The sequence below is a fragment of the Megascapheus bottae genome, chromosome 10 (assembly GCF_031878675.1).
Source record: "Megascapheus bottae isolate mThoBot1 chromosome 10, mThoBot2.hap1, whole genome shotgun sequence".
Lineage (NCBI taxonomy): Eukaryota > Metazoa > Chordata > Mammalia > Rodentia > Geomyidae > Megascapheus > Megascapheus bottae.
Window position 1 is genome coordinate 16912897 of NC_143518.1, and position 13125 is coordinate 16926021.

The 13125-nt window shown below is 37.4% G+C and overlaps 1 protein-coding gene across 2 annotated transcripts in view; it reads right to left on the bottom strand.

The window, feature by feature from the left end:
• Window positions 1-839: 839 nt before the first annotated feature.
• The window catches only part of Hmcn1 (hemicentin 1), a 389576-nt gene continuing 377290 nt past the window's right edge, over window positions 840-13125 (bottom strand). For both annotated transcript variants that reach the window (XM_090340222.1, XM_090340223.1), the window contains exons 105-107: window positions 12500-12619; window positions 3431-3557; window positions 840-1994 (exon numbers count right to left, since the gene is read on the bottom strand). In XM_090340222.1, the coding sequence (XP_090196348.1) occupies window positions 1628-1994; window positions 3431-3557; window positions 12500-12619 (614 nt within the window). In that variant the 3' untranslated portion in view covers window positions 840-1627. The remainder of the gene's footprint in view (window positions 1995-3430; window positions 3558-12499; window positions 12620-13125) is intronic.

Below are 13125 nucleotides of genomic sequence, written 5' to 3' on the forward strand. Positions count from 1 at the left end.
CTTTGTTATCTGATATATTGGATTTATTTGTATTTGGTTATTTGAAATTGGATAAGGAAGGGGGGAAAACCAAGATGGGGGGGTGGAGAGGAGGGTAATGGGGACCAAGACATATGAAAGGGTATCAATGTATGTGAATGAATGCACCTTCTATCTGGCAAATATCATGTAACCCTTTTATTAATTACAATAAAAATATAAAATAAAAAAAACAAACATTTTGTTTGATGGTACTTATGATTGAATTCAGGGCATTGTGCTTGCTAGGCAGACACTCTATCACTTGAGCCATATCTTCAGTCTTTTGACTGCAGTTATTTTTCAGATAGGTTCTCATGGTTTTGTCTACGGCTAATCTGGACCACAGTTAATCTACTTAACATCACCCCCAGCATAGTTGGAAAACATCATCATCATTATGCCTACTTTTTGTTGTTGTTGTTGGTATTGGGTGTGGATCTTGCTAAATTTTCCCCAAGGCTGACCTTGGAGCACAACTTTCCCTATCTCTGTCTCCCAAATAGCTGTGATCACAGTGTGAGCTATTCTACCTGGCTAGAAAACTGTAAAGATAAGTGAGCAGTGTCATAGTGTAGAGCTATCATTTCACTTGGGGGCATAGAAGATAGGATGACATTACTGCCACTAAATAGCTGTGTTATTCAAAGTTTCCATAAGATATAAAAAATAATACTATCTATCTCAAGGGCTGTTTTGATGTGTGTATATTTATATGCATGACTGAACATTCCAATACCATTTGTAGCTGCAAGAAAGAACAATTTTTAGGTTCTTAAAGAAGTTAAGAAAAAGAATATGAACATTTTATTTATGCTGATTTGACTGCAACATAATTTTTTTTATAAAATAACTTTATAAAAAAAGAGTCCTTCAAGATATTATATAGAAAATGCACACAAAGTAATATATGTACACTTCATAAAAATAGAATACATCTTGGCAATTGCTGACAGAGTCGGTTACCACCATGTACAGTGTATTGACGTTTAGCATGTTAATTTGAACATATGAGATTTAAACAAAAACAAATAAACCTGTCCTATTGATATCTGAAAAATTGTTTTACTTAACAGAAAAATTTAAAAAAGAAACAGAATGTAAAAGTTATGGAGCTAAATGACTGGATGGTTTCATTAAAACATTTGAACAAATGTCTGCCCTATGGACAGATGTCTGATGACAAAGAGACTTCTTTTTTCCCCAGAATATATAGCAACTAGTTTTATTAACCTAAAAGTAGTATAATGCTCAAAAATTTGATTTGACTTTGAAGTCATTGTATCTGTTTTGTTTTCAGGAAAACGATCCTCGTCATGATAAATCCTCACTGACATGTCCTGCTGGTGTTCAGAACTATCTTTGGGAAGAAACTTCTCCAGTGTAATAAATAAAGGAAATAAGAAAGACTCTGTTGTAGACCTTCCAAAAAGATAAGACTGCAGTGGGATCCTAAAAATACCTCAGCAGTACTAAAGAAGGTATACAAAACAGAGCATAGCACCATTTCCAAGCGGCTGTGGTGACAACTGTTGAGACAGTAACATGGAGGGCGCTTGATTTCCATGATTAATGTGGTTTAAATATGTGCAAAAGGCTCGAGAGCGGGTTAGTATGGATAGGCGGATACAGCTATATACACAATAAATGTGGTCTGATACTCAAGGGTGCCATTGGCACTGTAGGACAAGGCTCGCACCCGCATGCGGTAGGTCTCTGGCTCCCGCAGTGGTCTTGTGGTATACACCACTCCCTTGAGATTTTCATCCCTTAAGGCAAAAGGAATCGTCTGGTCCTCATCTACCATGAGGAAAGTTGTCCTGGGATGCATCACTCCATCCTGCGTGTATGCAACCAGTCGGATTAAATCTTGATTGGCAGCTATTCCAAATGGAAGGGAGACAAGTTTATATTCCAAAGCATACGGACTCAAGGCACATTCCAGATCATTGGGCGGACAGTTCTTGAGGCAGAACCTGAGGAAAATAAACAGGCAGAGTGCACAAAGTTATTGGGCTTGGAAGCAAGAGAAGGATGGTGCTGGTGAGCATGACCATGACCTTCAGGCCTCAGGTGTAGAGGACAGTGGGGCCAATCTTCTGATCAAGAGAGTTCAGATACCGTGTGGTTCTGAGAATTTGCAGGTCTACAGGAAAGTATCTCTCTGCTCCACTAATCACAGACATGTGAGCTCTTGAATTAAGCATGAATACAATACAGTGTTTGCTTTCTTGTTGACTGAGGGTCCTGGGGATGAAACCAAGGCTTTGTGTATGTTAAACACATGTTCTATCTTTGAGCTACATTTCACCCCGGCAGTACTTTCTTTAAAATGAAAAGTCCATTTGGGAAATAGAAGTATCTACATATACATTAGAAACAAGTACTTCTTAAAGAGAAAGATAATACACATGAAATTTAAATTTGAATTTAAATTTTATAATCTAATCTAAGACTGTTGATTTCTGAAATAAGGTATATTTGTATTTGACTGATATTCCTGAAAATAATAAAAGACAAATTAGGATTTTGGGGTGGTTGAGGGACTTTCTTTTGTAATATGTTTTCCATATTGCTTTATAGTAAAAACGCTAATTTGTCTCTTTTTTGTCATGATTATTTTAATTTGCTAAAATTCAAAAGAAAAATGAAACACACAAGAGCATTTAATGAAGATTTGTTCTTCAGTTATAGATTATTTTTTAGACATACAATAGTCTATGTTTTAAATTATCCTTTCCTTATAAGATCAGTAACAAATGGGTTTTCTGAGTGATCCATACTTGTTACAGTGACTTCATAAGCATTACCAAGAGGAAAGCAAAGGGAATTGCAATGAGTTCTATTGTATTCCAGAAACATCTTGTGCTTTGTAGGGACTAAATGCTTTGTTTTCAAGCATTCTGTTACTGGGGCACCTGGTTAGGGTAAAACATTTCTGTTAGCGGAGATGAAAATAGGATCATTTATTCAGAAGCTAGAAGAGACCTTTTCACATATTTTGGAGCAGATTTTTAATTTATCCTAGATTCTCTTGCTTTTTTCCTGGCATCACAGTCATTCCAGTAATACAATCAACCAGTATTTCTTGTAGGCCTCTAGGGGCTCAGTATATCACAGTTCTAAGGAAGCACAAATACAAACCAGAAAATTTGAAAGCAAGGCAAGCTCTGTTATTATGTAACATGTTTGTTGCTGAGCCAGAGCCCTAGTGGTTCTGTGGTTGATTCTGTGTGGGGAAGTTAGCTGGATGAACTCATTCCTTGCTCATTCTTTGAAGAAAACACACTATAAACAGGCATTCACTTGAGGTTACTGATGTTCTATGATTTAGACATAATTGCAGCCAGGGTTTATTTTAGTTAAGGATAGAGAGGAAAGACTTCTGGGAGAAGGAGAAGACAAGACATACCCAGTCACGGGATCCCGCTGATAATTGGGGGGACAGGGTGTGTCGATGCACCGGTAACTTCCTCTCATGTTGAAGCACATGCGATTTGGCCCACAGCGCACATTCTGCTCCAGGCATTCATCTATATCTACGGGCAGAACAAGAAATGGGGTGTCAAAGTAGCAATCTTGAAAGTGCCTTTAAGCGGGCACTGATAAATGATTGCTCCATGAATAAAATTATTTCCCATACCTAGGCTTCAACACCAAAACAAGATCCCTGAACTCACTTTCCAGATTGCTTTCAGGGAGTGTTTCTTTAATATACGGGAAAAACATCAAGAAATGAGAACCATAAAAGTAGGACTATTAAAAGCTCTCTGGTGGCTCTTAATTTTGGACAATTGAGTACACTCGAGGTTTATGGAGAAGGTTTTTGTTGTGCTACCAAGGAGCTAAAACTTTAAAGGACACATGTGAGTATTTTTAAAATAAAGAATCTCTTTCAATGTGTGTGATCACTGCCTCATATCTGGTGTTCAAATAGTTGAATGGAAGGAGGACAGTAGAAATTACAGATGCCATGTTATGAATTCAGGAGAGACTTTAGAAGTCAGTGAGATGTAGATGAAAGAGACAAAACAAAGAATAAAATGAGATCAAGCAAATGACTCAAGAACCATAATTTCAATTTGATCAAAGGGAGCAGAGCCATTTGCTTCCATAGTCTACCCACAGCTGCATGGCAGTGAGATGCTTCTCATTTCTGAAGAGTTGTTATTACATAGAAACATACTTAAATCAATAGAATTAAGTCATACTACTTATAGAGGTAAAGAAAATTGATTGAACTTTTTTTTTATTTGTGTATGAATGTGCATGTGTAGAGGTGGGAGGAGGAGGAAAAGGAAGCAGAGAGGGAGAAGGAAGAGGAGAGGAGAAAAAAAAGGGGGAGGAGAGAGGTAGAGACAGAAAACGGTTGACAGTGTTTTCTAGAAAGATCATCCATAGAGTTCAATAAAAACTTTGGTATAATATATTAAGATCCTAAGTTTAGGGCCATATTTTTAGAGCAATATTTTTCAAAATGGGCCATGGTACACATGAAGGTTTTCTCCTATGAGTCTAGGCAAATATTTTGGGAAATTCATTTCTGTATCCTTGTTTTACACAAATTCTCCTTACTAAAACCAGTCTTCTAGAGAATGTCTTATAGTCTAGTGGTCTCCTTTCCTTTCCCTATGGGAATGAAATCTAGTGGGAAACAAAATCATTATCAGCTAAGACTTGACTGTTATCACTTATCACTGTGAAATAATTTGAATAGAGTTTTATATGTTAGAAGTGCCTCATCTCCTTATCCAACTGAGATTGTCTTAGAAATGAAGTAGAGAGGCAAGCGGAAGATGGCGCTGAGACAATAGGGACGCTGCCTAGCTCTCTCTCACAAAAAGAGAGAACCAGGGAGTCCCATGAGCCAACTACCTTAAGAAATCCACAACAACAAACTCAAAAAGCAATGGAGAAGGACTCAAAACGGAAAAGAAATCCAGATAAAGCTCACATCCAACTTTCTCAAAGAATTCGGAATGCGAGGACCCCTCCCCCACCCCTTGCCGCCGGCTCAGAGCCCCGAAAAGCGGCAGCAGACGGCACCAGGCAGCCAGCCCTGACCACTGCAGAAACCAGCATAGGACCGGGCCAGCGAGCCTCAGAAGCAGAGGAACCCAGACGTGGAACCAGAACAGCAAGCAGCAGAACCCAGATGTGGAACATAGGCAGTGGAGGAGACCCAAGGGGAGTGAAAGACTCCCCACTATCATGGAACACCCGCAGATGGAACGCAGAGGCGTGAGTAATATAGCGCGTTCCCAAACACATAGGGAAAACAACTCCTTTCGCAATAGCCTCAAAGAAAATAAAGTACCTAGGAATTAACTTAACTAAGAATGTAAAGGACCTTTTTGATGAAAACTTTAAAACCCTAAAAACTGAAATTAAAGCAGAACTAAGGAAATGGAAAAACCTCCCATGCTCCTGGATTGGAAGAATCAACATTGTGAAAATGACAATCTTGCCAAGGGCTATCTACAAATTCAACGCAATACCCATCAATATCCCAATGGCATTCTTTAAAGAAATAGAAGAGGCAATTCAAAATTTCATATGAAATAATAAAAGACCCCGTATAGCAAAAACACTTCTTAGCAGAAAGAACAGCACAAGAGGAATTTCAATTCCAAACTTTAGACTGTATTACAGAGCTATAATTATCGAAACAGCTTGGTACTGGCACAAGAACAGGCCTGAAGACCAATGGAACAGAACTGAGGACCCAGATATTAAACCACAGACCTATGGCCACCTAATCTTTGACAAGGGAGCCAAAAAAATAGAATGGAAGAAAGACAGCCTCTTCAACAAGTTGTGCTGGCAGAACTGGTTAAGCACCTGCAGAAAACTAAAGTTGGATCCTTCTTTGTCACCCTGTACTAGAATTAACTCCAAATGGATCAAAGACCTCGAGGTAAAAGCTGACACACTGAAAACTTTACAGGAAGGAATAGCAGATACACTAGGCCTCCTTGGCACAGGTAGAAACTTTCTTAATAAGGACCAAGAATCACAACAAATCAGGCTGGATAAGTGGGACTGCATTAAACTGCAGAGCTTTTGTATGGCAAAGGACATAGCTAGTAAATTAAATAGGAAGCCTACAGAGTGGGAGAAGATCTTCACCAACCAAACAATGGACAAAGGCCTCATATCTAAACTATATCAACAGCTCAAAAAATTGAATCACTCCAAAACTAATCTCCAAAGTAACAACCATCCCATTAAAAGATGGGCCAAAGACTTAAAGAGAGTCTTCTCTGAAGAAGAAACAAAAATGGCCTATAGACACATGAAGAAATGCTCAACATCTCTGGTCATAAAAGAAATGCAAATCAAAACAACTCTAAGATTCCACCTCACTCCAGTTAGAATGGCCAGGATCAGGAAAACGAATAATAACAGATGCTGGAGGAGATGTGGCCAGGAGGGATCACTACTACACTGTTGGTGGGAGTGCAAACTCATTCAACCACTATGGAAAGCAGTTTGGCAGTGCCTCAAAAGGCTAAACATAGAGCTCCCCTATGACCCAGTAATTCCACTACTTGGCATTTACCCAACCATCCAGAAACTAGGGCATACTAAATCCACTAGCACAACAATGTTCATTGCAGCATTATTCACCATAGCAAAGATTTGGAACCAACCTAGATGTCCCTCAGTTGATGAGTGGATCAACAAGTTGTGGTATTTGTACACAATGGAATTCTATGCTGCTGTCAGAAAGAACGACATCGCCCCATTTGTTAGGAAATGGAAAGACTTAGAAAAAATCATATTAAGTGAAGTAAGCCAGACTCAAAGGAACTTAGGCTCAATGGTTTCCCTCATTTGTCACAATCAGTAGAAACCTTGTGCTCTACTAGCAGAGATCTGCAATAGAGCAAAACCTTGATACATAAGGCCATATAGTATGAAGCTAATTGAAAAGACCTCCAGGATATTGAAACAAAAGCCATATAATGAATGATTGCTGACCTTAATGTACTAGGTTATCTCTCATCTCTTTTGCTGTCCCTTGGTTATCTCATATTGTTACAGTATCTCTCTTTGTTATCTGATATATTGGATTTATTTGTATTTGTTTATTTGAAATTGGATAGGAAAGGGGGGAAAACCAAGATGGGGGGGTGGAGAGGAGGGTAATGGGGACCAAGACATGTGAAAGGGTATCAATGTATGTGAATGAATGCACCTTTATCTGGCAAATATCATGTAACCTTTTTATTAATTACAATTAAAAATATTTAAAAAAAAGAAATGAAGTAGAAAATCCTCTGGGAAAATATGGAAGCAATCCAATTAGCTTTACCTTTTTTTCCCATTACAAATTTTCCTCATCATATTCACTTCTAACATTTCACTTTATAATTTTTATAGTGAACTCATGCACAAGTGTGGCGGTAGGTCTGGAGGATGGGAGTGATAATGGTGATATGAGGACAAATCAGTATGGATAGAGAGCATTGTTAATTGATCACTGTTTATCACTGGCAGAATACAAATCTACAGAGAAGTATCAAAATCTATTACATAAAATGTTTCTTCTCAGTGGCTAAGCTGGCTTTGTAAATGAAGCAGCAGTTTATAAGGAATGAATTTCCAGGCAAATGATCCTTTTTTTTTTTTTTTTTGCAAGTCGTGGGCTTGGGCTCAGGGCCTGAGCACTGTCTTTGGGTTTTCTCAAGGCTAGCGCTTTACCACTTGATCCACAGCACCACTTCTGTTTTTTTTCCTATGTTTGTTGTACTGAGGACTTGAACCCGGGTTTTTGTGCATGCTAGGCGAGCACTCTTACCACTAGGCAAAACTCCCAGCCCCCAAATGACCCTCCTTTTACTTTAGTCTATTACTCCTTCACAGGATTAAGGACCCAATAATCATTTGCTCTTCTCTAACTATTCTACATACTATTCTTTTTTTTAAAAGAAGACAAGTTGGACAGTAATGACCCATGCCAATACTCCTAGCTACTCAAGAGGCCCAAGTTTGAGGACTGAGGTCTCAGTCCTTGAATGAAAAGCCCAAGAGCATCTATCTCCACAAAGCAGGGCTGGAGGTGTGGCTCATGTGTTAGAGTGCCAGCAGGGCCCAGTGACTCACGCCTTTAATCCTAGCTACTCAATAGGCTAGAATCTTAAGATCAAGGTTCAAAGCTAGCCCAGGCACAAAAGAACCTAAGACTCTTATCTCCACTAGAAAATGGGAAGTTGGGCTTGGCTCAAAAGTAGGGCAGTAACCTTGAGCTGAAGAGCTCAGGGACAACACCCAGGCATAGTTCAAGCCCCATGACCCACAACAACAAAAAAAGTGTTAGAGTGCCAGCCATGAGCAAAAAAGCCAAGCAAGTATGAGGCAGTTACCCAAAAAGAAAACAAAAAAAAAATACTAAAAGAAAATAAAAACTAATTTATTTGTATTTGGATATTTGAAATTTGAGAGGGAAGGGGGGAAAACCAAGACAGGTGGGGAGTGTGTGGGGGGGAGGGATATGGGTACCAAGACATGTGAAAGGGTATCAATGTATGTGAATTAATGCACCTTCTATCTGGCAAATATCATGTAACCCTTTTACTAATTACAATAAAAAAATAAAAAAAAGAAAAGAAAAACTAAAACAAAACAAAACTGTCCTCTTCCAAAGAACGACAGGAAATAGTAGAGAAACAATTCTTGTTTGCTGCTAATGGACAGTGAAGATTCATACTTTCATCTATGTATGTTATATAGATACCTACCCCTACATGAGCTGAGCACTTTAGAGCATAAGAATGCTGTAATCAAGTGCTTCTGGATACTAGAAAACAATTTAGGACAAAAATACTTAAAATATATGTGTTAGAAAAAATGCAATCAATTTGGATTCTTGATAAACATTACGAATTATTTTTAATACACATAAACAAATGAGTGTCCTCATCTATATAATCCTAAATTTTCAGAATAGAATTAGCATGAGGATCTTTCAGCTTCTTCTTCATGCTTCTTTGACAAAAATCTTGATTTCTCATTTCTCTCTATTTTGCTTTTCAGATGAGTGTGGTGATTTCTGTGTTTGAGGAGAGCCTGTTTTTTCATGTTAAGTTCACTCTATTTCCCCCCTTTTCACATTTTGACCATGAAATATAAAGCTTGAAAACAGCAAATGTGAACATAAAAGTCTTTGCTTCTCATAAATGCCTCTAACACTTTCTATATCTGTAAAAGAAACTCAGTTAATGAGTGCTGTAAAAGACATAATTGTTTTTTCTCATGTCTTTTTAAACACCACAAAAATATGCAACCTCTTCAAATCAGAAATATGTCAGACAGCATCCATTTCTGATTTGCACGTAATGTTTTTCCACTCTGAAACAGAAATGAAAATTGAGGATGTTTGGAAGTAAATGGGGGACAAGGGAAATTAAAAAATGACAAAATTTGGAACAGAATAATATTCTCTGTGAATATATGATATAATCTTTTACATTTGGCCGAAAAGTTTGGGGATTTGGTTGGTTATTCAAAATGCTCTGGAATCTGCCCCTTTTTCTAGGTACCCTTCTGGATGTTGTCATTTCTTCTGAGACATTTTTGTGTGGAGAAACTGAGGCATGTTTACCATATTGAGCAATCAGTGTCTATACAATGGGTAGAAATACATCACTATTGCTGACTCAGTGGAGGTTATGGCTGCTTTGAGAACACATGGCACAATAACATTTTGCATATGGTAGCTTCTTCATCATGTTCGGATGGAAGGTTATCTGCCAATGTAGTTTAGTGAGGACTCTAGAATGTGAACAGGTTGGGGAGGAGGGAACAAGATAGCTTCCAGTAGCTTAAGAAAAGCCTTTTGCCCATTCTACTCTTGGCACTCTGAACATGTTTTCCATGGATTATATTTCTAATAAGTTTTCTTGGATCCCAGAAAGGGCATGTTTAACATCAATTTGATTGCCAGCAATAAAACACCATTTTGAAGATTTGAATATCCTATACTTTACAAAAGGATAAAATTTGTACAGGATAGAGATTAACAAAATTTACAAGTATAGTAAGACATATTAACTCCCCTAGATTTTGTTCAGAAATCGAGGATATTTCTTAGAACATTTAGAAATGTTATGCACAAAATACAGTTTATAAAAGCACTGGTGGCTCTTGCATGTAATCCTAGCTACTTGGTAAACTGAGATCTGAGGATTAAGGCTTGAAGCCAATCTGAGCAAGAAAAGCTGGGAGAATCTTATCTCCAATTGTTTTTGTTGTTGTTGTTGTTATTTGTTTTTTTGTCCCTTTGTCACTGTTTTAGATTTCTGCATCTTTTGTCTTGTAGGTAAGTTTATCTGTTTTGGGGAGAAGGGGGAACACAGAAATGGTGGGAAAAATGAACTAATACAGCACTAATACTCACTAGACACTATCATTGAAAATGAACTATATAAGGTATGGGGGAAGAGGGTCTAAAGAGATAAAAATAAACCATAGTGGAGCTGCAGCTCAAATGGTCCAGTTTTAGCTTCAGAAAAAAATGCTCTGGGACAGTGCCCAGGTCCTGAGTTCAAATTTCAGGACTAGCACAACCACAATGAATGTTATATGCATTCTCGTTTCTTTGTAACCTATTCATACACTTGCAATATAATGTACTTCAGCAAAGTGCAATTTATTCACATTTTTGTGTCAAAATAATTCTTTTTTTCATATATTTTTATTGTAATTAATAGAAGGGTTACATTATATTCACCAGGTAGAAGGTGCATTACTTCACGAACATTGATACACTTTCTCATGTTTCGGTCCCCATTTTTCCCTCCCCTCACCCCTGCCACTCATCTTATTTCCTCCCTTCCCTATCCTATTTCAAATAACTAAATAAACATACATACAATATATCAGATAACAAAGTAAAACACTGTAACCATATGAGATAACCAAGGGACAACAAAAGAGATGAGCGATAACATAGTACATTAAGGGCAACAATCACTCATTATGTGGCTTTTGTTTCTATATCATGGAGGTCCTTTCATTTAGCCTCATTCTATATGGCCGTATGTATCTAGGTTTTGCTGTATTGTAAATCTCTGCTAGGAGAGCCCAAGGTTTCTACTGATTATGACAAATGAGGGAAACCATTGAGCCTATGTTCCTTTGAGTCTGGCTTACTTCACTTAATATGATTTTTTCTAAGTCTTTCCATTTCCTTACAAATGGGGAGATTCGTTACAGTATCTGTTTAAAAAAATTATTTAGTGGGCTGGGAGTTTGGCCCAGTGTTAGAGTGTTGCCTGGCATGCACAAAGACCAGGGTTAGATTCCTCCGTACCACATGCATAGAAAAAAAGCCAGAAGTGGTTCTGCGGCTCACATGGTAGAGCTCTAGCCTTGAGATAGCTCAAGGACAGTGCTCAGGCGCTGAGCACAAGCCCAAGACTGGCAAATAAAATTTATTTATTTATTTATTTATTTTTTATTGTTGAGGTAATGTATAGAGGGGTTACTGTTATAGTTACATTTGCCTAGAATATATTTTTCTTTCAATTGTAATTATACTTTGTCTCCAGAACAGCAACAGAACATGTAAACTAGTATTTTTGTTTATTTATGTGTGTCAATGCTACACTATCGGCTCTTTAAGATAAAGTCTGTATCTTACTCATCCATTTTAAAATGTATTTTTATTATCTTTAAGTAGCTGTGTAAAGGAGCTTCCATTCAACAAGGCAGTTTATGAATACAATGCATTTTGGTCAATGTCTCCTGTCTCATCATTTCTTCCTTTCCTCCTTCCTCGTCCATTTTAAACATTTTATATTCTGCAAAGCTAGCACTACATCATATGTAGTAGACTCAAAGATGAAATGAATTATATATCTACTGATTGCTATAAAAATAAGTCAGAGAGATACAAATATAAAATAATGATTCATTCACACTGTAATTGCTTTACTGAATAACAATCTCATCCTTCCTCTCATGTTAGTTGAATTGTGAAAAAGAATTGACGAGTGGTATTGCTGCTAAGTTTCATAAGCACAGAACAGGGAGCTGGCTCAGTCATTCTTGCTCCTTCAAGTATATGTATACCCAAGATGGATCTCAATTATTTTCCTTAATAAGTTATTTTGTTTTTGTTTGCAGCATAGTTAAATGTTAAGTCTGGACCAATGGGAAACCAGGACTTGGTAGTTTTTTTGTTGATTATTTTTTTTTGTTTGTTTTTTTTTAACCCATTCTGGGGCTTGAACTTAGAGCTTGTTCCTGAGACTCCTTTTTGCTCAAAGATAGCATTCTACCACTTGAGCCACAAGTACCACTTCTGGCTTTTCTGACTAGTTAATTGGAGCTAAGGGTTTCATAGGACTTTTACGCCCAGACTTGCTTTGAACCCTGACCCTTAGATCTCAGCCTCTTAAGTAGGTGAGCCACTAGTGCTTGGTGACTTTTAACTTTTCTGGTTGGTGGAGGCAACATCCTGATGTTTTCTTACCTTGGCATGTCTTTCCATTGAGCATGAGCTGATAGCCAGGTGGGCAGGTACACTGATAGCTTCCAATAGTATTTTTACACTCATGCTGGCAGGTATCCCTATTTTGGCATTCATCGATGTCTGTTCAGAAAGAAAGCAGAGATTGTAACCATGCCAGGTTGGGGTGCAGTATGAAAGAGCTTATTATATATATAAATGGTTGGTAAATTAGAAGAAAAACTTTCTGTGATTTTATACTCATGAACTTAAAAATGCTCAGGGCTGTTTCATATCATGATCAGTTTTACTTATATAAAATATTAAATATGCCATAATATACACCATACTGTACTATAGAACATGGATAGCTATGTAATCATCTTTCCAAGGTGATTTTTATTACGTAAGTTCCACTGAAATGGCAGAGGTGACAGATTTATGTAGGATCCTAAACTACCAAAGAAAGTTCTTGCATTATTTTAGAATTATCTAAAAGGCAAAGATTCTTCTCAAATTAAGTGGAAATATATTCATTTTTATTTCATTCAAATTTTGTCATCTTTCATTAGATTTTCTCCCTACAACACCCTTGGCATACTTTTTCAAACACAGATATGATTAAATGGGAATGGTTTTACTACTGTTAT